Raw genomic sequence first — 25210 nt, forward strand, 5'->3', positions numbered from 1 at the left:
AAATAATATTCTAATTTATCGATTAGAGAAAAGAATCCGTTTATATATTTTACGACTATATAAATCAGCTGACTTACTGTCAAACACCTATCACTATCAAACCCTAAAAAAACTTCCTTTTTAGATAATGACAGCACATACAAACTCCAATGACAAGTCAGAAAAGTTTTCAGATTTCTCCAACTGAAAGGGATTCAGAAAATTATAGCGAAGAAGAAGAAATTCGCACAAGAGCAATCTCAGAAAAGTTGAAAAAAGTTCAAGGTATTATATATCTATATGTAATTTCAATTTTGTCATTCATGTCATTTGCCTTCACACAATAAGGGAAATTTCCTTTAAATGATCCTCAACAGTGCAAGGACTTGGCTGAGTTTCATTAACTTCAAGTTAGATTACACAAAATGTAGTAAAAATATTTATCATTTGTCATAAGGTATCTGAAAGTGAAAATTAGGGATTTTACACATTTTTCCTTATCATTTCAATTTGTAAAATTTCTACTTCAGAAATATGATAACAGGTAAGTAAAAAAATAAGTTATTCACTGAATAAAAGTAGATTTTAAACAAGTTAAAGGAAGCAAGTTAACTTGTACCATGTCAACTTGTTCAAAATGTACCACTGAAAATCGACTTAAAACCAATGTAAATTTGTAAAACGACAGATTGTAGATCCATGAATGTACATGTGCAGATGCGCTCTTTGACTTTGGCATTTTCAAAATGGTTGCTGTTACCCTGGCATTGGGGGAAGGGGGCCATCTGTTATTGCTAGCAATTACAAATCTAGAATTAAGTTTGCTTTTAGTTCACTGATAACAAAATCATTATTAAAACCAATAAAAAGGATAGTTAAAGATCTAATAACAGTGTTGAATTAGTAGCCTTTCAGAATAAGTTTATTTAAAAGATTGAGAAATTTAGTGCTGCCATCATTTCTAAATATCCAGGCAGGATATAAACAATATTTCCTTAAAAATGAGGATGTGGTGTCCCGTCTGAAGTAAGTTTTCTACAGGTACAAATGAACTTCAAAATCAAAGAATTTAGTTAAAATTTTTAGTAAATTGTGGTACCGAAATCCTTGACTAAATAATTTTCCAAATCTTAAACATCACAACCAATACGTCCATAGTGAATGAGTTGTGATATATAATTACAGTAACAATAAGATGTGCCAAAGGAACATCACCATCCAATAAAGGAAATTGACAATAGGGAACAAAAAATCATCCCTTTTTTTTGTTAATTTTAGTGTTGAGTTTTTCTTGTAAGAAATATATAAATTTGTGTTTGGTAGCAGCAATAAATATGATAAATCTTATTTGAAAGCAAGTCCTCAATTCAAGCACCAATTGCAAGTTATTTCAAAATTTACCATTTTTTTTTTTACTTAAAATTGCAACCCAGTTTTATATTATCACATTATGATAAAAATCTTACTCAAAGAACAATGCTCTTCGGTATCCAGAGGCTTATTTACATTAACGAGACAGCAGTCAAACAACACAAATAACCAAAAGACATCTGGAGGTCAACATAGTCTTGTTTCTATTATACTTACAATTTATTTCTGGAATAATTCAAGATACGACACTAATTACAGACAAACACAGGTTTCTAAATAACAGCACATATAGGGTATTCCTTAACAAAACCTACATGACCTAAATAACAATAAACATTTAATTTCACCAACAAAGTTTTTTCACAATATAATACAAATTATATTGTGAAAAAACTTTGTTGGTGAAATTGGTGAAATCTATAGCTCTTTTGAAATAAAAAAATACTTATTTCATACAATTTGTTCTAGCAACTAGTACTGTACATTTATATATTCATTTAATTTGTATACAGTCACATTACCTTGATATTAGATTATCTATAACACTTCCATTACAATGTGAAGATTCTCATGTGGAATGGGTGATTGTCTATTATTTAAGGATTGAAGATACTCATGTGGAATGGGTGATTGTCTATTATTTAAGGAGTGAAGATTCTCATGTGCAATGGGTGATTGTCTATTATTTAAGGAGTGAAGATTCTCATGTGGAATGGGTGATTGTCTATTATTTAAGGAGTGAAGATTCTCATGTGGAATGGGTGATTGTCTATTATTTAAGGAGTGAAGATTCTCATGTGGAATGGGTGATTGTCTATTATTTAAGGAGTGAAGATTCTCATGTGGAATGGGTGATTGTCTATTATTTAAGGAGTGAAGATTCTCATGTGGAATGGGTGATTGTCTATTATTTAAGGAGTGAAGATTCTCATGTGGAATGGGTGATTGTCTATTATTTAAGGATGTAATGTACTCTTTATTTTGGTTTATTTGAGTTGTTGAATTGCTACAATTTATCTCTAATGTTAACAAAAACTTTTATACAGATTGCAAGATAATTTCTTCTTTACAGAAATGACAGACATTACCGGAGAAAGGTTAACACCTGATAATGATGAGAATCCAGTTAGTTATCAGAAACAAGAAAGTAATGAAAATCAAAGTATCAATTCTCCGCCAGAAAATAATGAAAATATTGGACAGTCTCGACACGGTCCAAATCCATCAAAACCTCTATTACGATCTCCCTCAACGCCTTATCTGGAGGATAAACTCAGAAGAGAGCTGAAGTTCTTTTTTATGGGACCACATGAAAAAATAGTAGCCAGGAAAAAATGTCCATGGAAGCTTACATTACAGATACTGAAAGTTATTATTGTAACAGTACAGGTTGGTGTTCCTTCATTTATAATTTCATCATGTTCATGAAAAAATAGCATAGCAGGAAAATGTTGTCTGTGGAAACTATTAAACATAATTGACTAGGAAAGTTATGCCACATGTGGGTGCATTTCTTGTTGCTTGAAACAATTTAAGATTGATAAACATAGAATAAACAATGCAAACTATAAAAGTCTGTTGAAAAAGGCTCATCATATTGACATAAAGCACAAAAAAACAACTATCGAAAAGACAAGACTCAAAGTACTGATCTAAGGTTATTCACAGTTTTTGAAAGCTACATTGTAGCTCAGGGCCAACTAGAACTAATAAGTCATCTATTCTACACTAGAATCAATCAGTACACATCCAATGTGTTTAGTATAAAGTGGCCATTAAAAATCTCAGTAAAAGAATGTATAATGTAGGGCCCTTTATAGGTAACTGTTAGGAGTGACTTATTTATTTCTTATACATTGTGTGTGACTTCAGGAGGGTTGTCTCATTGTCACCAATACCACATTCTATTCATGTGGGAAAGAAATTGTGTTACAGTCATGACAGTATTGATTTCTTTGTAAAATTGCATGTTTAAAAAAAAGACTTTTTACATTTAAAATTTTTGGAAGATTTTTTATACCCCCGCTTTAAAAAAGGGGGGGTATACTGTTTTACCTCTGTCTGTCCGTCAGTCAGTCTGTCCCATGAAACTTTCGTCACATTTTTCTCAGGAACTACAATACAAGGATTTCTGAAATTTGGTTTCAGGGTTTATCTAAGTCAGCTATACCGTGTGATGCTTTTTCAGATTGATCACTTGACAACTTCCTGTTTACCGAACACTTGTATGATTTTACACATGATAGCCAAGTTGAAAATTTTCGTCACATTTTCTCAGGAACTACAATACAAGGATTTCTGAAATTTGGTTTCAGGGTTTATCTAAGTTAGCTATACTGTGTGATGCGTTTTCAGATTGATCACTTGACAACTTCCTGTTTACCGAACATTTGTATGAATTTACACATGATAGCCAAGTTGAAAATTTTCGTCACATTTTTCTCAGGAACTACAATACAAGGATTTCTGAAATTTTGTTTTAAGATTTATATAAGTCAGCTATACCGTGTGATGCGTTTTCAGATTCATCACTCGACAACTTCCTGTTTACAGAACATTTGTATGATTTGACACATGATAGCCAAGTTGAAAATTTTCGTCACATTTTTATCAGGAACTACAATACAAGGATTTCTGAAATTTGGTTTCAGGATTTATATAAGTCAGCTATACTGTGTGATGCCTTTTCAGATTCATCACTCGACAACTTCCTGTTTACCGAACACTTGCATATTTTTACACTATTAATATTATCCACTTGCGGCGGGGGTATCATCAGTGAGCAGTAGCTGGCAGTTTCACTTGTTCATTATTATTTGCCCATTTTCAGCTTGTTATGTTTGGTAGAGAGAGGTCATTATTTGTTGAGTATGTTGAGAAGAATAATATAGCATTAAAACATCTGTATCTGAAGGACTGGGAAAACTCTTATGAAACAATGCCTTACCCTCCTGCTATTGGACAGTATGCTATATATGACTTTGATGAACTGTATCAACATATCAACTTTGCAATGAAACAGGTATTATAAAGCTTATGATATAATATATACCTGCCCGGAAGGATTAGGGGTATAATGGTCTAGCTCTGTCTATATGTACATGATGTATGTCAATATCATATATGTCTGTTGTATTTTTGTCAGAATCTACATGTTGTAGCTTTTTCATATTTCTTATCAAGCTTCATCTTGGTATGTTTTGCTATGTGCCATATTTTTATATGTCTCTCTCTTCTTCTTACAGTGTGCTGGAAACCAATACATATTAACTATAAACATAAAATGTTCTTCTTAAATGTCCTGGGGCACCCTCAAAATCCTGGTCAGTCATTTGTCATGCTCAACAGTAAAATCTGGTACCTAAGACCAATGGAACTCTGTAGTATTCGTTTATAATAGAAACCCTATTTAGATATTTATTTTACATTTTGTAGTATAATCAGACAGAAGACACAGCTCTTGCTGTTTTCCAGTTGGTACGTGAGAATGGATCTGTGAGAGCCATGGAACTGTGCAGTGAACATTACAATGGTGGCATGCTTTATCCAAATGGAACATTCAGCTTTTACTCAGAGAAAAATCAAGGTATGATATAAATACTGAAGTGAGAACATTTTAAGAGTTTTATTTGTCACCATAAAGGGTTACCTTATAAAAGGATGACATCAGTTTATTATCAAATAGACAAATGCTTCAAAAGTAAGAGAAAAAAATATCTGATGCAATTTTCAATATCACAAGGACCATAAATCCTGAACGGTAAAAGTGAAAATCATCAATATGTAACTTGACCTTAGTTTTGTCATTAGTAACAACATATTAAAATTTTAGAGCTTTCATTGAAGGATTCATGTGTTAAAGCAGAGAAACAACTGGAAACACTATTTTTCTTAATCATAACTCATGAATGGTCAATGTCAAAATTGTCAATAACTTGATCTCCATTCTGTCATCAGAAAAAACATATTGAAATTTGCAAAGCTTTGGTTGATTGTTGATGAGTAAATGCATGGACACTGTTTGGCCTGAATGACCGTCCGCTGTACATCCCCAAATCAAAAACTGATTATTTGTTTGGAAATTGAGTTAGAAATTTAACTATCGAAGGTAGAAAGACAGCTGATGGATAATGTGATTGTAAACATACATCACATGACATCATGGCCAGTTTGTGACGTACAACACATGACATCATGGCCAGCTTGTGACGTACAACACACGACATCATGGCCAGCTTGTGACGTACAACACACGACATCATGGCCAGCTTGTCATCATCAATGAATTTTGCTCACAACCTGGCCTGAAACCTATTTATTTCAAATTTTTATCATCTCTGCTTAAATTAATCTTTAAAAATGATGTCTAGTTAATAATAATACTTTATTCCAAAAGCAAGTACAGCTTATAGGATATACATTCATTTTTTGACAAATTAATTATACATGCACCATATTAAATAAACAGACATATAACAATAAAATGTTAAAGTACATTGCAATTACATCATAAAAAAAATGAGGGCATGGTTATATTATAGTTATGTGTTTAATTTCAGAGCATGAATTTTTATAGTTATTTAATTAATTTCAGAGCATGGTTATTTTATAGAGCACTATATCATTAATTTTAGATTGTGTTTATATTTTATAGTTTATTTATCATTAATTTCAAATTGTGTTTATTTTCATAGTTATAGCATTAATTTCAGATTGTGTTTCTGTGTAATAGAGAAGGGAGATTTTATAGTTTTATCAATAATTTCAGATTGTGTTTCTGTGTATCTAGAGAAGGGAGATTTTATAGTTTTATCATTAATTTCAGATTGTGTTTCTGTGTATCTAGAGAAGGGAGATTTTTATAGTTTTATCATTAATTTCAGATTGTGTTTCTGTGTATCTAGAGAAGGGAGATTTTATAGTTTTATCATTAATTTCAGAGTGTGTTTCTGTGTATTCAGAGCATGGTTATTTTATAGCTATGTCATTTTATTTCAGATTGTGTATCTGTGTATCCAGAGTTTGATTATTTTATAGTTTTATCATTAATTTCAGATTGTGTTTATTTTTATAGTTTTATCATTTATTTCAGATTGTGTCTCTGTGTATCCAGTACAAGAATTAAATAAAACAACAGGGAAGACACAGCATAGATATGATATCAAGGAATATCTAACTCAAAACAACAAAACTAATCTATTCCACAGGTAAAATATAAGGGAAGACACAGGATAGATATGACATCAAGGAATATCTAACACAAAACAACAAAACTAATCTATTCCACAAGTAATATATACCATGTCTCAAAACAACAAAACTAATCTATTTCACAGGTAATTTGTCCTGTCACACAACAACAAACATATCTATTTCACAGGTAATTTGTCCTCTCACAAAACAACAAAACTAATCTATTCCACAAGTAATATATACCATGTCTCAAAACAACAAAACTAATCTTTTTCACAGGTAATTTGTCCTGTCACACAACAACAAAACTAATCTATTTCACAGGTAATATGTCCTGTCAGAAAACAACAAAACTAATCTATTCCACAGGTAATATTTCCTGTCAGAAAACAACAATACTAATCTATTCCACAGGTAATATTTCTTGTCAGAAAACAACAAAACTAATCTATTCCACAGGTAATATTTCCTGTCAGAAAACAACAAAACTAATCTATTTCACAGGCAATTTGTCCTCTCACAAAACAACAAAACTAATCTATTTCACAGGTAATTTGTCCTCTCACAAAACAACAAAACATATCTATTTCACAGGTAATTTGTCCTGTCAGAAAACAACAAAACATATCTATTCCACAGGTAATATTTCCTGTCAGAAAACAACAATACTAATCTATTCCACAGGTAATATTTCTTGTCAGAAAACAACAAAACTAATCTATTCCACAGGTAATATTTCCTGTCAGAAAACAACAAAACTAATCTATTTCACAGGTAATATGTCCTGTCAGAAAACAACAAAACTAATCTATTCCACAGGTAATATATAAGGGAAGACACAGGATAGATATGATATCAAGGAATATCTAACTCAAAACAACAAAACTAATCTATTCCACAGGTAATATGTCCTGTCAGAAAACAACAAACTTATCTATTCCACAGGTAATATGTCCTGTCAGAAAACAACAAAACTAATCTATTCCACAGGTAATATGTCCTGTCAGAAAACAACAAAACTAATCTATTCCACAGGTAATATGTCCTGTCAGAAAACAACAAAACTAATCTATTTCACAGGTAATATGTCCTGTCAGAAAACAACAAAACTAATCTATTCCACAGGTAATATGTCCTGTCAGAAAACAACAAAACTAATCTATTTCACAGGTAATATGTCCTGTCAGAAAACAACAAAACTAATCTATTCCACAGGTAATATATAAGGGAAGACACAGGATAGATATGATATCAAGGAATATCTAACTCAAAACAACAAAACTAATCTATTCCACAGGTAATATGTCCTGTCAGAAAACAACAAAACTAATCTATTCCACAGGTAATATGTCCTGTCAGAAAACAACAAAACTAATCTATTCCACAGGTAATATGTCCTGTCAGAAAACAACAAAACTAATCTATTCCACAGGTAATATGTCCTGTCAGAAAACAACAAAACTAATCTATTTCACAGGTAATATGTCCTGTCAGAAAACAACAAAACTAATCTATTCCACAGGTAATATGTCCTGTCAGAAAACAACAAACTTATCTATTCCACAGGTAATATATAAGGGAAGACACAGGATAGATATGATATCAAGGAATATCTAACGCTGAACAACAAAACTTATTTATTCCACAGGTAATATGTCCTGTCAGAAAACAACAAAACTAATCTATTCCACAGGTAATATGTCCTCTCACAAAACAACAAAACATTTCTATTTCACAGGTAATATGTCCTGTCAGAAAACAACAAACATATCTATTTCACAGGTAATTTTTCCTCTCACAAAACAACAAACATATCTAATTCACAGGTAATTTTTCCTGTCACAAAACAACAACAAGCATCTATTTCACAGGTAATTTTTCCTGTCACAAAACAACAAGCATCTATTTCACAAGTAATGTTCCTGTTACAAAACAACAAAACATTTCTATTTCACAGGTAATGTTTCCTGTCACAAAACAACAACAAGCATCTATTTCACAGGTAATTTTTCCTGTCACAAAACAACAAGCATCTATTTCACAAGTAATGTTCCTGTTACAAAACAACAAAACATATCTATTTCACAGGTAATTTTTCCTGTCACAAAACAACAACAAGCATCTATTTCACAGGTAATTTTTCCTGTCACAAAACAACAAGCATCTATTTCACAGGTAATATTCCTGTTACAAAACAACAAAACATTTCTATTTCACAGGTAATTTGTCTTGTCACACTGGCGAAAATAACTTGCGATACAGTATCTATTTCACAGGTATAAATTTGAGAAATTGATCTTGAAAAGGAACTACTCTTACAGAGAACTTGTGACTGTTTCTCCAATCTTTTAGACATTTTACCTATCGATTTTAAACCTGTTTTCATCTTTTTTTAGGATTATCAAGTTGACCCTGAAATTCAAGATAAAATCCTACAGACTGAATGCAGAAGGAAGAAAAGTAGCACCTGAATGTTTTATAGTCCATGGACAGGTGAATATAATTTTAACACTAAGGCTTATCTTCAGAAATTTAAAAGTTTTTTCCTGTTGGGATCAACTTAAAATTATTCATACTCATGTCTACAATTAAGTTAATGGTGTACATGTTATCAGCAACCAACTTAAAAAATATAAGAATTTGTTGGTTTGATTAAATGTAATGTCAGCCATGTAGTTGAGAGGAAAAATAAAGAACTGAAGAAGGCCATTGGCCGAAACGTCTTGAAAAATTGGTTTATTTAAACAATTATATAAAGTATGTTCCCTATTGGAATTTTGAAAACAAGGAGGTTTATTAATACATAAATGTTCTGTGTTGATCCAGGTCAAATTTCTATGTATTTTGAATGAGATTAGTTAGGTTTTCCCTCATGAATGGAGACTTATTAGATATATACTGTGGAATCATTTTATGGATTGAGTAAAAATTTTAAATTTGTGATACTTGATTTTCTGGTTGTAACAAATACTAAATGCAAGCCTTCATGAAATTAAACTCAGTTTTTTTTTTACTCACAAAATCTGCAAACAATTATCTACCAACAAATAATAATGAATCGACATTGTATCTCATTTCTGAAATGATACAAATGATTGAACATATATTTTAGATAGTATTTGATGACTCCAATAGAGATGGTCAGATGTTATTGGATTTAGACACAGAATTAGAAGAGAGAACATGTCATGGACATTATAATTATGGAGGTAAGTGTTATAGGTATAATACTCAGAAATGTTTATAATGCTTTCATCTTACATGTGACCTTACTAGTAGTCTAAATACGGTTAAATTTTAAATTTAGCAATTTTATGAGCTTGTATTGCTTAATCTTGCATTGTTATAAAAAAGAAGATGTGGTATGATTGCCAATGAGACAACTATCCACAAAAGACCAAAATGACACCAACATTAACAACTATAGGTCACCGTACAGCCTTTATGAATGAGCAAAGCCCATACCTCATAGTCACCTATAAAAGGCTTCGATAAGACCGTGTAAAACAATTCAAACGAGAAAACTAACGGCCTTATTTATGTAAAAAAAATGTTATTGTTGCTTGTATATCAACAATCTTATTGATAAATGGGTGCAATATTTAAAATATATACAGTTATTACTGCATACCATGTCCATACAATGAATTGCTAGATTTGTTTGTTGTTAATCTAGATATAAGAATAAATTACATATATGTCTTAAAATGAAGTTAAACAAAAACAAAACAACAAAGAACAGATGTTTGTATTTTAATAGTATCATGAAACGGCATATCAATTTATATTGAATGATACATTGCTTTGTCTAGAGAAAAAGAACCCAATTTATATTTATATGAGATGAATACAATATATTGTCCTTGGTTTTATGTTATTTCTTTGTGTACACATTTGTCTGTAACATCAATGTTTTATTTTGGGAATAAGAAAGAAAGGGAGAGATTGTGCTCCTCTTCATTTTCTAACTGTTTCATGATGTGTCAATGCTTTCCTCAAACAAGACATTGATGTGTTTCCACACTTACCATGTTTTCTGCCTATTCTTGCTTTCCTCAAACAAGACATTGATGTGATTCCACACTTACCATGTTTTCTGCATATTTTTGCTTTCCTCAGACAAGACATTGATGTGTTCCCACTCTTACCATGTTTTCTGCCTATTTTCAGAAGAAGAAAAGCAGGAGAGACTGACGAATACACTGTATGATATCTTTGTTATATTTGTCAGTGTTCTCTCTGCAGTTCTGTGTTTGAGGTCTCTATACAGAGGACACAGACTTAAACAGGTAAAATAGTCAGTGTTTGTTTTTGGTTATAATATTAAAAACTGCATCAGGGCTCACGCTAGCAGGCCACTAGAGCAAAAAAGTCGCTTTCCTCTCCGTCACTTGTGTTTGAAGAAGAGAAATTAATGATAAAGTTATACTTCATGCACTTTCGGTATTTGTTACTCGCGAGCGTACATCATTCTAACTTTCGACGGCAAAATAAGTTTGTTACTTCATTTTATTGTGATAAAAGTTACCTACAGTAAATCTTATGATCATAAAGAATCCAGGGTAGTAAAATAAAGTTATTAAAAGTTTTAAAACTTAAACCACAGAGTGAATGTAATTTTTCCTGGCAGAAAAACAAATTCCATTTATAGGTAAAATATGGAAAAAATAGAATTTTATTTTTACAAAAATTACTTCTGGATACTATCTTATGAACATTAACAAGCTTCTGTCCAAGTTTCGTAGAAATCCAGGCTAGGTTAAGAAAGTTATTATAAATTCAAAAATTTTAACCACAGAGTGAATATTTGTGGATGCCACCGACCACAGAATGTAAGATCGCTATGTCTCGCTTTTTCGACTAAAGTTGTAGCACAGTGCGCGAAGGAGCACTTCTCTCTATCAGTTTCAAAAAGAGAAGTCCCTTCTCCCTATAATTCTAATGTAGTGTGAGCCCTGGTGCATACAGTAATTACTTTGTGAAGTAGGGAATGTTTTTGTTATTCCTCGAACTTGGTTCATCAGTGAAACAAACACCCCATATTTAATGATCATTAGTGCAGGTTTACATTTTTTACTTATTAAGTAAATAAGGCCAAACAAAAAAAATGCATGTGATTCTTTTTTCATCAATTTTCAAAATAGGTAGGGAGGACTTTTTTGGGGTGGGTATATAGCTGTTGGTGGGCTCCCTAAATCATAGTCTTTGATTGTTCTTCAAAATATAGAAATATATATGTGGTATGATTGCCAATGAGACAGCTCTCCACAAGAGACCAAATGACACAGAAATTAACAGCTATAGGTCACTGTATGGTCTTCCACAATGAGTAAAGCCAATACTGCATAGTCAGCTATTAAAGGCCCCTAAATCACACAAATGTAAAATTATTCAAACAAGAAAACTAACGACCTAATGTTCAAAATAGTTGCTCTTTATCTTTTACCATGCATTGAAATCAGCCTATATCTTAAATGTTTTGTGTTGTAGAAGACAATAGACCACTTCAAAAAAGTTTATCGTAAAGACTTATCACGGTCAGATAAATTTGAGTTTTTAAACCTATGGTACGTTGCCATTGTCCTCAATGATATCTTCACCATTGTCGGAAGTTCATTCAAGATACAGATTGAAAATAAGGTACATTTATTTATCATTGAGAATAAGGTACATTGATTTATCATTGAGAATAAGGTAATAGTCAAGTTTGATTCAAGATTATTTCTTGTTCTCTTCATTTTAAAGAGAAGGTGTCAATCTACCATGCAGAGTTATTGGCCCTTGCTCTCTGGACTAATAACTAACTCTGCATAAAAGATTGAGACAGTGTTTCTCTATGGAAGTTTATTTTCCTGATAAATCTTTAATAGTACAAAATATATTTCTCTTTTTCTTTCTAAACATTTGTTTGACAATAGAATGTTAATGTAAAGTTTTATATAAAAATCATATAATGTATTGCCATCATGTAGCAAATATTATGGTGTTTTTTTTAAAGAAATCTCAATGTTGGGAATACTTTCTTTGTGTGAGATTCTTTTGTGTATAAATTTATAATATCAATTAAATTTTAACTTATTTTAAAATTTCTTCATTACTGTGATTATCAGTGAAATATTTTCCACTGGACATTAAAAAAAAACATTAAGTTACAATTTGTTTACATCCAGAACTAGCTATGTAAATGCTCCTTATTTTTGGTTAGGAATTATTTGATGAGAATTATGATGTGGTGAGTTGACAAATTCCTGCCTCCAGCACCCATACCCATGGTTACCATGAAATTCAGTAATGGCATTCATTTTGCATAGGAGTAGGACCAATTAGGCACAAAATTGGCCCCTATTACCAGCTAAAGTTATTTCAAATTAGGATTTATTGACCATCATTATAATAAATCATGTCTAGGTTGAAATATAACATATTAACAGGCTTTCCTTTGATGACACACATTTTGATTTTCTAGGAAAATTCAAATAAAACATTATTTTTGACTGGTAATGAAAAGTAAATGCTATGTGAAGCAAGATGTTTTATACATATTTGACTTGAATATATAGTTTGCCAAAGCATAAATTCTAGGCTTAAGGTGGCTCCTGGGTACAAAAAATTTCAGCCAAAAATTAAACCTCTATTTTTTCATTACAAGTTTTTATTTATCACACTAATAGTTGTTACTTTATGATATGGTACAAAAATCAACCCATAAAATTTATTCGTTTGGGCCCCAGATGACTTTTAAAATGTTTATATCATTGAAAAAGCTCCAAATTATCTCCCTTTGGTGAAAAATGCCATTTTTTTGGCATTAAATTTGAAATATCTTTTTTAACTCATTGGTGACCTATATATTTTATTATTGTTTTCAAATAAGCTGTACGTAAACTAAATAATTGTAAAATTTAAGCGATTTCTGTTATTAGGTAATTTTTTTATTTCGATATAACATCTATTTCTCCTGTTAGTTCAATAGAAAAAAGGGACATTAACAAAAATGTATGCTTCTTCCAGAGGCAGATTGTGAGCTGAAATGAACGGTGACCCCATCTTTTTATTTCATTTTTCTTTTAAGTATATGATAAAGTTCATTTAAAAAAAAAATATAGCGAAATCCTATATTAGAAAAAAAATTTGATTTATACCCAGGAACCCCCTTAAATTGAAATCCATATGATTTTGTCAAATTTCACTTAAATCTCTAATTTTCAGATTGTAAATGTTTAACACTTTGAAAGAAAATCTATACAAACATAGCTCTATCCTCTTATTTATGTGTCTGCTTATCAACTTGAAACAATTTTGTCTTAAAACAATGGACTGAATTATTATTGATAGGACTTTTATAGATTGATTTAATTGCTTTCAATTCAACATGTTCAACTGCCTCATCATGTGCTTAGCACAATTCCTCCAAACACTGACCACAGTTGTTCACTTATCATAGACTTATTATTTTGAAATGCTAGATGTTAATTATCAGAAGCAAAATCACACAAATTTAGCCTTTGCTTGAAACCTTTGTTTTGGTAAATTAAAGAACCTTAGTGAGCACGCTCACATACCCCACGTCCCCACATTGTCATTGGAGAAATTGAATAAGTGTAAGAAAAAAAATTATAAAAGAAAAATTAATTTCCTGCCAATATGCACATCTAAATAGTATGTCCTTATTATCTGAAAAGGTTTCGTGCAATTCTGTTGTGTGGTTTGAGAGGAGTTGCGATGACAAACTGTTGCAGTAGTACATTAAAGTAAATAAGTTCAAAGGGGCGTAACTCCTAGAAAAAAAATTGAATTGCAATTTCCCGTCGATATGCACAACTACATAGTATGTCCTTATTATCTGAAAAAGTTTTGTGAAATTCTGTTGTGTGGTTTGAGAGGAGTTGCGATGACAAACTGTTGCAGTAGTACATTAAAGTAAATAAGTTCAAAGGGGCGTAACTCCTAGAAAAAAAATTGAATCGCAATTTCCCGTCGATATGCACAACTACATAGTATGTCCTTATTATCTGAAAGGTTTTGTGAAATTCTGTTGTGTGGTTTGAGAGAAGTTGTGATGACAAACTGTTGCAGTAATACATTAAAGTAAATAAGTTCAAAGGGGGGTAACTCCTAGAAAAAAAATTGAATCGCAATTTCACGTCGATATGCACAACTACATAGCATGTCCTTATTATCTGAAAAGGTTTCGTGAAATTCTGTAATGTGGTTTGAGAGGAGTTGCGATGACAAACTGTTGCAGTAGTACATTAAAGTAAATAAGTTCAAAGGGGCGTAACTCCTAGAAAAAAATTGAATTGCAATTTCCCGACGATACGCACAACTACATAGTATGTCCTTATTATCTGAAAAGGTTTCGTGAAATTCTGTTGTGTGGTTTGAGAGGAGTTGCGATGACAAGAAACAGGACTGACGGACGAACTGACGGACTTATTTAGAAATGTATGCATGTTCCATCTACCTGAAGCTATATATACTGTCATGTTCCTCATGTTTAAGTTGCATTTTGAGCTCAACTACGAACTTGGAAGATTGAAATCGGATAAAACTGGTTTCTCTGTAGGGTTAGCCTCCCTTTGGTGTCCTAAACAGGAAGTTCAGAGGCTTATAACTTTAAAAAATAGTGCAAACCTACAGGCATATAACTACTGATAGTACTTATTATTGAAATACTCATAGGAAATTATTGCTTTAGGTTTCAGTTCCAGTTGAAGTAAAAAAATCATGAAATAAATTCCATATTTTTTGTTCTAATGACCTTCTTTAGACTGTTGTACCCAGATCAGTTTCACTTCAACCTAAGAACTGTTGGAGCTAATTTGTTTACTGGGGTCTACTCTACATATAGACTACAACTGGATGACTATATCAGCATCCAACATTCCTCAGGTTTAAGAAATACAACAAAAAATCATCAAATTGACTATTTTTGCACCTGATGAACTTTTGATGGATGTTTGGGTTGCTCTCTCAATTAGATATACTGGTACCCTACATCTATTTTTTTCACAATAAGATTATATAGCTGTGCGAGTTGAAATACTGCTACAGACTGTTTTGTCTTACATTCAAACTAAATGAAAAGTCTTTATGAGGTATTGTTAACACTTACTTGTCATTGTTTTGAAATATATTTTGCATTGGGTTTGGAATTCAGCATTGCATGTTTTAATTGAATAATGCTAGTCTTTTAGGAATAGGTTAAATCAAGACTTAGTTAGATGAGGTAAAGAATTTTAAAAGAGAGACGAAATATATCAAAGGGACATTTAAACTCATAAGTCGCACAATAAACTGACATGGCCATGGGAGCAGTGTATGGTTTCCTCAGATCACATGTTCTTGTATAACAAATATAGTTCTCACAAGTTAGAGTTATAATGTATGGTGTGACATGGCCATGGGAGCAGTGTATGGTCTCCTCAGATCACATGTTCTTGTATAACAAATATAGTTCTCACAAGTTAAAGTTATAATGTATGCTAGTACAGAGTTGTTTTGTAGAACTTTCATAAAAAAAAACATTCATGAAGTAGAATCCACATTGCTTTAAAAACCAACATGTGACAGACTAAATTTTGAAAAAAATATTAAATGTTTATTTATCTTCAGAATGCACAGAGTACCTCAGAGAATTATGATAACTGTAGCTTGTTTCTGGGAACTGGTAGTATACTGGTATGGTTAGGAGTCCTTAGATATCTGGGATTCTTCAAAACATTCAATGTAAGTTATTGATAGATATGGGACAGTCAGGTATCAAGGATTCTTCAAAATATTTGATGTAAGTTATCAGTAGGTATGGGTCCAGTCAGAAACCCAGGATTTTTAAAACACAAATGCCTAACAGAATAAACATCATTATAGATAATAAAATAAGGTAATAATGTAGATTTGTGTGTTTAAAAATTAAGTTGTTCTTAGTTACATATTAAGATTAATGCATTTGTATATTGTTACATTCATTATATTTTTATTTAATTCCTTTATAGATTCTCAGTATTGTTTTAAAGAAAGCATTTCCAAATATGATGAGATTTTTGGTTGGAGCTCTGATGTTGTATGTAGGTTTCATGTTTTGTGGATGGGTTGTACTTGGACCATACCATATAAAGGTAAGTTAGGATATATGAATTAGTTTAGGGCTATTCCAGAAAAAAATGTAGGGGGGGGGGGGGGGGTTGGAAGGCAGTTTTTGTCAGCACCCGCCACTCAGACAATTGTAATTAAGAATTATAGTGCATTATAGTGTGAAAAGTTGCTCTGATACCCATCACCCATGTATTATTAATACAATGTGCCTTCCAACCCCCTCATACATTTTTTTTCTGGAATAGCCCTTACTTTAACTATACCACATAAAGGTAAGTTAGGTTATATGGATGGTTGTACTTGGATCATATCACATAAAAGTAAGTTAGGATATATGGATGGGTTTACTAGGACCATACCACATAAAGGTAAGTTAGGATATATGGATGGGTTTACTAGGACCATACCACATAAAGGTAAGTTAGGATATATGGATGGGTTTACTAGGACCATACCACATAAAAGTAAGTTAGGATATATGGATGGGTTTACTAGGACCATACCACATAAAGGTAAGTTAGGATATATGGATGGGTTTACTAGGACCATACCACATAAAAGTAAGTTAGGATAAATGAATTAGTTTACTTGGACCATACCATATAAAAGTAAGTTAGGATATATGGATGATTTGTACTTGGACCATACCACATAAAGGTAAGTTAGGATATATGGATGGGTTGTACTTGGACCATACCACATAAAGGTAAGTTAGGATATATGGATTGGTTGTACTTGGACCATACCATATAAAGGTAAGTTAGGATAAATGAATTAGTTTACTTGGACCATACCATATAAAGGTAAGTTAGGATATATGGATGGGTTGTACTTGGACCATACCACATAAAGGTAAGTTAGGATATATGGATTGGTTGTACTTGGACCATACCATATAAAGGTAAGTTAGGATAAATGAATTAGTTTACTTGGACCATACCATATAAAGGTAAGTTAGGATAAATGAATTAGTTTACTTGGACCATAACATATAAAGGTAAGTTAGGATAAATGAATTAGTTTACTTGGACCATACCACATAAAGGTAAGTTAGGATATATGAATTAGTTTACTTTGACCATACCATATAAAGGTAAGTTAGGATATATGAATTAGTTTACTTGGACCATACCATATAAAGGTAAGTTAGGATATATGAATTAGTTTACTTGGACCATACCATATAAAGGTAAGTTAGGATAAATGAATTAGTTTACTTGAACCATACCATATAATGGTAAGTTAGGATATATGAATTAGTTTACTTAGACCATACCGTATAAAGGTAAGTTAGGATATATGGATGGGTTGTACTTGGACCATACCACATAAAGATAAGTTAAGTTATATGAATTAGTTTACTTGGACCATACCACATAAAGATAAGTTAAGTTATATGAATTAGTTTACTTGGACCATACCACATAAAGGTAAGTTAAGTTATATGGATGGGTGTACTTGGACCATACCACATAAAGGTAAGTAAGGATATATGGATGGGTATAATTATACCATATCACATAAAGGTAAGTTAGGTTATATGGATGGGTGTCCTTGGACTATACCACATTAAGGTTAGTTAGGATATATGAATTGGTTGAACTTGGACCATACCACATAAAGGTAAGTTAGGATATATGGATGGGTTATACTTGGATCATACTACATAATTGTGGGTATTGTGTCCTTGGATATGTTTTATTTGGACTAAACTTATATTAAAAGTAATTTGATTAAATCATTTATTATTGTCTGTTTGCTAAGATTTTACTGGCAAATATTTAATTTATATAAATGATGAGAAATATTTAATATATCATAAAGCTAGATTCTGCAATGTTTGACAGTAAGAATGAACTATGAGAAATCTACACTACCGCTGCAGTAGTATTGGTTGTAAATTTGATCACATGAACTCGAAAAATTAGTGCACAAGTTCATTATGAGGGAAACTTTTAATTGTTATGTTAAATCTTTATTTGCTGACCTTGATTTCACATTTCATTACACATAGACACATGATAGTGTGAGTATGGCATTGTGTCCTTCAGACACATATTTTTTTCAAATTCTTCTTTTTAAATAAATGTTTACAACACATTCATTAATTTGGTATATTTATGTTGTATTTTGTAAAATCATGAACCAATGTATGTTTCTCTGTCCATTCCTTCCATATGAGTGTTTAATTAAAAAAATATTATACATTTATGACATTTATTGAATATTTTTTTTTCTTTTTTCAGTTCCGTCATCTGAGTACATCCTCCGAGTGTTTATATTCATTAATCAATGGAGATGATATGTTTGTGACTTTTTCGGCCACAATGACAAAGAACATGGTGGTGTGGTATTTCAGTCGGATCTACCTGTATATATTTATCTCACTCTTTATTTATTGTGTTTTGAATTTGTTTATTGCTGTTATTCTGGATACATATGAAACTATAAAGGTAATTATTGAGGATATATACTGTAAATTCAGAAATTATTGAGGATATATACTGTAAATTCAGAAATTATTGCAAGGTTTTTATTATTTGGAAAAATGAGTTGTAGACACAATATTTAAAACTGGCATTTTGAAATGTTTTATATGAACTAAACAGGATTTTCTCAAAATCGTAAAAATTAAAATCCCTTTTTGAGTCTTAAATGACAAAATCGCAATATTAAATGCAAGCAATAATTTCTGACTTTACAGTAAATAGGGGTAAATGTTTGGCAGATATCTATTTTTTCAGTTTGGTTATTTTTAAGTACAGATATATTTCTTTGTACAATTATAACCCTCAATTTTGACTCTTAAATTGAAGTCTATATCTGCAACTGTCTTAGTCTAATCATATTCCTACAAGAACAAATTGAGATTACATGGATACTTAGGAATCTCAAACACTTGGAGATCTGCCAAACTTATATCTCTTAATTGTGATGAGTTTGATGCATGAGCATATGATACAGTAACAGGGGAGGTAACCACATTGCTAACATAAACTGTTATTTCTGTGACATCAAATTGTGACATATCAGGAAAAGATGCCCTTTTCAACTGCTTTTTAAATGATTTTAACTGATTTAACTTGAAAATGAGTACTGTAAATTCAGAAATTATTGTGTGCATTTATTTTTTGCGATTTTGTAATTTCAGACTAAAAATCCTACTAAAGTCATATAAAAAAAATTAAAATGTGAGTTTAAATTAATGCGATTATAACCCTGTCACAATTCTGGCCAGAAATTCTGAATTTACAGTATATGAACCCCTCTGTTATAAAATGGTGTTAGGTTTGATTACGTTTGAAGATTATGTGTACCATTATTTTGAAAAAGTCAACATTGAAATTGAAAGATGTTGTATGTAGGTTTCATATTTTGTGGAGGGGTTGTACTTGGACCATATACAACATATACAATCTATCATGATAAAACTTGATTGCTGCATTTATTAAGTTACACCACAAGTTAAATTGTTTGAATGTCCAAAGTTTACGGTCAAATAATCGCTGGCCCAGAAACCCAGCACAGATATATTATTTAAAAAGAATACATTTGTTATACTACACATCACATCTATAAAGACAATGGTGTTATAATGATTGTCTATTTGTAGGAGTATTATGAGTGTGGCTTTCCTAAGAGTGATCTCTCAGAGTTTATATGTAAATGTAATGATCCCCCAACATCAGCTTTATACAGGGGAGAAGATACCGGGTGTGGTCTGTGGTCATGTTTATGTTGTTGTAAAAGGTAAGATCAGGACTTCCATCGGACCTCGAGTCAATAATCCTTATGTGCCTCAAAATGAGCCAATGCTCTATGTTGAAGACCGTACCTTGACCTATAAAGGTTTACTTTTATATATTGTGACTTATAACTTTATAACTTTAAAGTACCGTACCATAAAAGAGACTCTATGCAACATGGTGCTAGTTTAAAATAACTTTTTGAGCTTAACAGTTTTTGAAGTGCATAAGACCATACAATAAAGATTTTTGAACTATTGAACTAAAACAAGTTTTTAAAGAACTTAATTTCTAGAGAATTGTGTAAAAATAAGATTTTTTCCTTATTGATTTTTGGTGTCCTAAAAATTACAGGAAATATTTCTTTTAATACGCCAGACTCAAACAATTGGTATTAACAAAATGAGAAACAAAATTACAAATGATACATATTAAGATACATCTTGTAAAGAAGTTGTCATCAAAACAGCTTTGTTAAAGGAGTAGGTCCGGTAAGACCCCTTTTTGGCCCCAAAATATAACAGTTTTACAAAGTTGTTAAAATGTAAACTTTTAGTTATTTATTGGACAGTTAAATGCTTCTGCTACATAAATATGGGCTGTTTTTGACCATACAATGCACATATATCGGGTACTAGCATCATTAGGTCATGCTAAATTGCTGAAATCTTCAAAATTCTGTCATTTTAGTTAAATTTTAGACGGTTTCCGTGTAAAAAGGAAAGTGTCCGCATTCGTGTTCATCCTTAATATTGAAATGTAAGTTGTGTTTTATGATAATACATAACATATATAAAGATTGTGGATGAACACGGATGCGGCCACTTTCATTTTTGACAAAAACCATCCGAAAAGTGACGTTTTTTGGCATATTTGAGAGATTTTTCATATTTGAGCTTGAATCAGATCGTTTTTAATGACTAAATTAGTTAAAAACTTTCTCAAAAACTAATTGAATCAAGTGAAATAGACATTTAAGTGTTTAAAAAGTGGTCAAAATCTTTCGTTAGATGAAACTGAAATTTTAGGCCAAAATGAGTCCTTACCGGACCTACTCCTTTGACTGCCATACAAGTGAGAGGTTTAGCTAGCTATACACCAGATTTATAAGAAAGACCTGTACCAATTTAGGAATATAAGTTGTTTCGATTCATTTGATGTGTTTAAGCTTTGGATTCTGCCATTTGATGATGGACTTTCTGTTTTAAATATTTCTTAGAGTTTGGTATTTTTATTTTTGTATTTTTGTATTATGCATTTTTTTTTCATTTCCAGAAATGCGGATCAACCAGGAGAATATACCAGTTTGTTATAGAATCCATCTGCTGTAGTCATGTTTACTAGAAATTATATTTGTGGATTAAGGAAAGTGCTAGTGAATTACAATGATAATTATGACTCAATTATTAGAAAGTGATTTAAAGAAAGTGCCAGTGAATTACAATGATCATGACTTTACTAGAAATTTGTGGATTAAAGAAAGTGCCAGTGAACAAGCCATTATGTGTCTCAGTTACTGAATCTGATGTTATATACATGAGTTATACATTTATACAACAGTTCAGTTTTAATCTTTTATTCAAAATTTACATTATTGACTAATACTCATTTCACATTCCAACAAAAAGATCATTCCTTATAATAGTCATTTTATTTATTTCAGACATATTTTTAGAGTAAATACAGTCTATAAATTTTTATTTGCATTTAGTTAATTTTAAAATAATGTACCTTTTTGGGTATCAATTTGGGGTGATTAAGGAAAAATTGCATTTTTGCAAATAAATTTGATTCATCTTTACTCTCCATTGATATCAAAATGTAATGGTTCAATACAGAATACTCACATTATTCTTAACATCTTATTATATAATAATAATAATAATAATAAATTCTTTATTTAAAGAGGGTAAACACAGTTAGTTACAATCACTAATCTTCCCTGAGGCCCTCATATACATGTATGTAATACAAGTAAAAACAAAATGATAATAATAAGAGAAAAAAGCAAACATACAACATATAAACACAATTGTATAGACATAATAGTTCAATGTACATGTACCATGATTAAAAGATATGAAACAGTTACATATCGCATGTAGTAAATAGACCTAGTATATATATACAAATCATTAAAATCATACATTCTAAGAGTAATAGTTGCAATCATTTCAGACTGAATATTGGGACTGTCTCAAGTATTGTTTTATAATTTGTTTAAAAGAATAAGTGTTTTGCACTTTACGCATTTCATAAGGTAGTCCGTTCCATAAAACTGATCCAGAATAAGCAAAGGATTTTTTAAACAGTTCAGTTTTTGGCTTTGGAACTATCAAATTACCTTGAGTAACACCCCTTAAAGCATAAGGATTATTTACAGATATAAGTTGAAACTTTTGAATTAGGTACTGTGGTGCTTCTTTCCGCATACAATTAAATAGCAATAAATATTTGTGGTATTTGATTCTGTTTTCTACTGTCATCCAACCAAGTACCCTCTTGTCATGCATGAAGGCAGGAATAAATAAAATTTACTGGTTCAGATTTGGTTTTTATACGACCGCAAATTTTGAAAAAAATTTCATCGTATTTTGCTATCACGTTGGCGTCGTCGTCTGCGTTGTCGTCGTCGTCCGAATACTTTTAGTTTTCGCACTCTAACTTTAGTAGAAATCTATGAAATTTTAGCACAAGGTTTATAACCACAAAAGAAAGGTTGGGATTGATTTTGGGAGTTTTGGTTTCAACAGTTTAGGAATAAGGGGCCAATAAAGGGCCCAAATAAGCATTTTTCTTGGTTTTCACACCATAACTTTAGTTTAAGTTAAGAGAAATCAATGAAATTTAAACACAATGTTTAGGGAAAAAGGGGCCCAAAGGGTCCAAAATTAAACTTTGTTTGATTTCATCAAATTGGTCTACATTAAAGTCCAAAGGGTCCAAAATTAAACTAAGTTTGATTTTAACAAAAAATTTATTCTTGGGCCTCTTTGATATACTGAATCTAAACATGTACTTAGATTTTTGATTATGGGCCCAGTTTTTAAGTTGGTCCAAATCAGGATCTAAAATTATTATATTAAGTATTGTGCAATAGCAAGTCTTTTCAATTGCACAGTATTGTGCAATGGCAAGAAATATCTAATTGCAAAATATTGTGAAATAGCAAATTTTTTTTTAATTAGAGTTATCTTTCTTTGTCAAGAATAGTAAGCAAGAAATATCTTATTGTGCAATAGCAAGATATTTTTTTTAATTGGAGTTATCTTTCTTTGTCCAGAATCAACTTAAATCTTTGTTATATACAATATACAATGTATATTCACTTTTTACTACCAACTGATAAATTTAAATAATCTTTACCATTCAGTGATAACAAGCAGTTTTTTTACATCTTAATATTTTATGATGTATTTAAATGAGTAGTTATTGTTGCAAACTCCATTAGAATATTTTAATTGAGATTAGTTTTGGAATAAGGGAAAGGGGGATGTGTTTAAAAAATTGGGTTCAATTTTTCTCATTTGAAATTTCATAAATAAAAAGAAAATTTCTTCAAACATTTTTTTGAGAGGATTAATATTCAACAGCATAGTGAATTGCTCTAAGAGAAAACAAAAATTTTAAGTTCATTAGAACACATTCATTCTGTGTCAGAAACCTATGCTGTGTCAACTATTTAATCACAATCCAAATTTGGGCTGAATCCAGCTTGAATGTTGTGTCCATACTTGCCCCAACCGTTCAGGGTTCAACCTCTGCAGTCGTATAAAGCTACGCCCTGCGGAGCATCTGGTTAGACTGCTGCTGGTATTTTTCCCAGCTAAAATCCTTCCAATATTAAAATGTTCAATATTTTTAACAATATCTTACAAAGTTATAGCCTGATTTACTTTTAGAGTTGTATTCATTTGCAATATTTATAAATGTAAGATTTCCCCTGCTTCCCTGCCAACATCTTTCGCCCACGTCATTTTGATTAATTCATTATTTTTTTTAATTTCCAGTTCATGACAAGGGAAGATTCTTTTTTCTCACTCTCTTCTTGTTTGATTTTAGCTTAACTTTAAAATGTTGAAGTGTTCTAGAATCAATAATGACTTTGGAAATACTGCAAATGACCACTTACAATTTGAAACTTTCAGATTGTCACTAGGTGAATTGAAAAAAAAAAATCTGCACTCATGTGGCTAAAAAGGTGTTATAACTATCTTTAAATACAATTCTACATGACCCTTCAAATTATATTTATAAATGATACAAATGCATGTCCAATACTAAAATCCATTGCTCAGGAATGTCCATGTTTTCTCTCTTATAGTGTATCATGTTGGTGCTGTAATGATGTGCAATGTTTTAATATATTTAATGTCATGTATAAAATTATAATGTTTTTGATGTCATGTATAAAATTGTAATGATTTTAATGTAATGTCATGTATATAATTGTAATGATTTTAATGTAATGTCATGTATATAATTGTAATTGATTTTAATGTAATGTCATGTATATAATTGTAATGATTTTAATGTAATGTCATGTATATAATTGTAATGATTTTAATGTAATGTAAATATATAAATACCATGGTATTTAATGTAATATCAATAATTACTGTGTTATTTAATGTACTATCAATAATTACTGTGTTATTTAATGTAATGTCAATAATTACTATGTAATTAATGTTGTTGTTGATAATTACAGTGTTATTAAATGTTAGGCCGTGTTCACACCAAACGCCGTGTAGAGTTAACATGTTTACAATTAGTTTAGTGTAGTGTACACTGGTTTCACATTACATTTGTTCACATCTATACAC

The 25210-nt window shown here is 31.0% G+C and overlaps 1 protein-coding gene across 1 annotated transcript; it reads left to right on the forward strand.

The window, feature by feature from the left end:
* Positions 1 to 64: 64 nt before the first annotated feature.
* LOC134698104 (mucolipin-3-like) lies at positions 65 to 22982 on the forward strand. The gene is made up of 14 exons (XM_063560398.1): positions 65 to 264; positions 2423 to 2739; positions 4181 to 4372; positions 4786 to 4936; positions 6443 to 6557; positions 8940 to 9036; positions 9656 to 9752; positions 10714 to 10832; positions 12034 to 12183; positions 16159 to 16272; positions 16539 to 16661; positions 18885 to 19091; positions 20252 to 20388; positions 21660 to 22982. Exons 1-14 carry the CDS (start codon positions 150 to 152, stop codon positions 21697 to 21699), a joined length of 1974 nt encoding a protein of 657 aa, XP_063416468.1. The 5' UTR covers positions 65 to 149; the 3' UTR covers positions 21700 to 22982.
* Positions 22983 to 25210: the final 2228 nt, after the last annotated feature.

The sequence above is a fragment of the Mytilus trossulus genome, chromosome 1, assembly GCF_036588685.1.
Source record: "Mytilus trossulus isolate FHL-02 chromosome 1, PNRI_Mtr1.1.1.hap1, whole genome shotgun sequence".
In the NCBI taxonomy this organism is placed as follows: Eukaryota; Metazoa; Mollusca; class Bivalvia; order Mytilida; family Mytilidae; genus Mytilus; species Mytilus trossulus.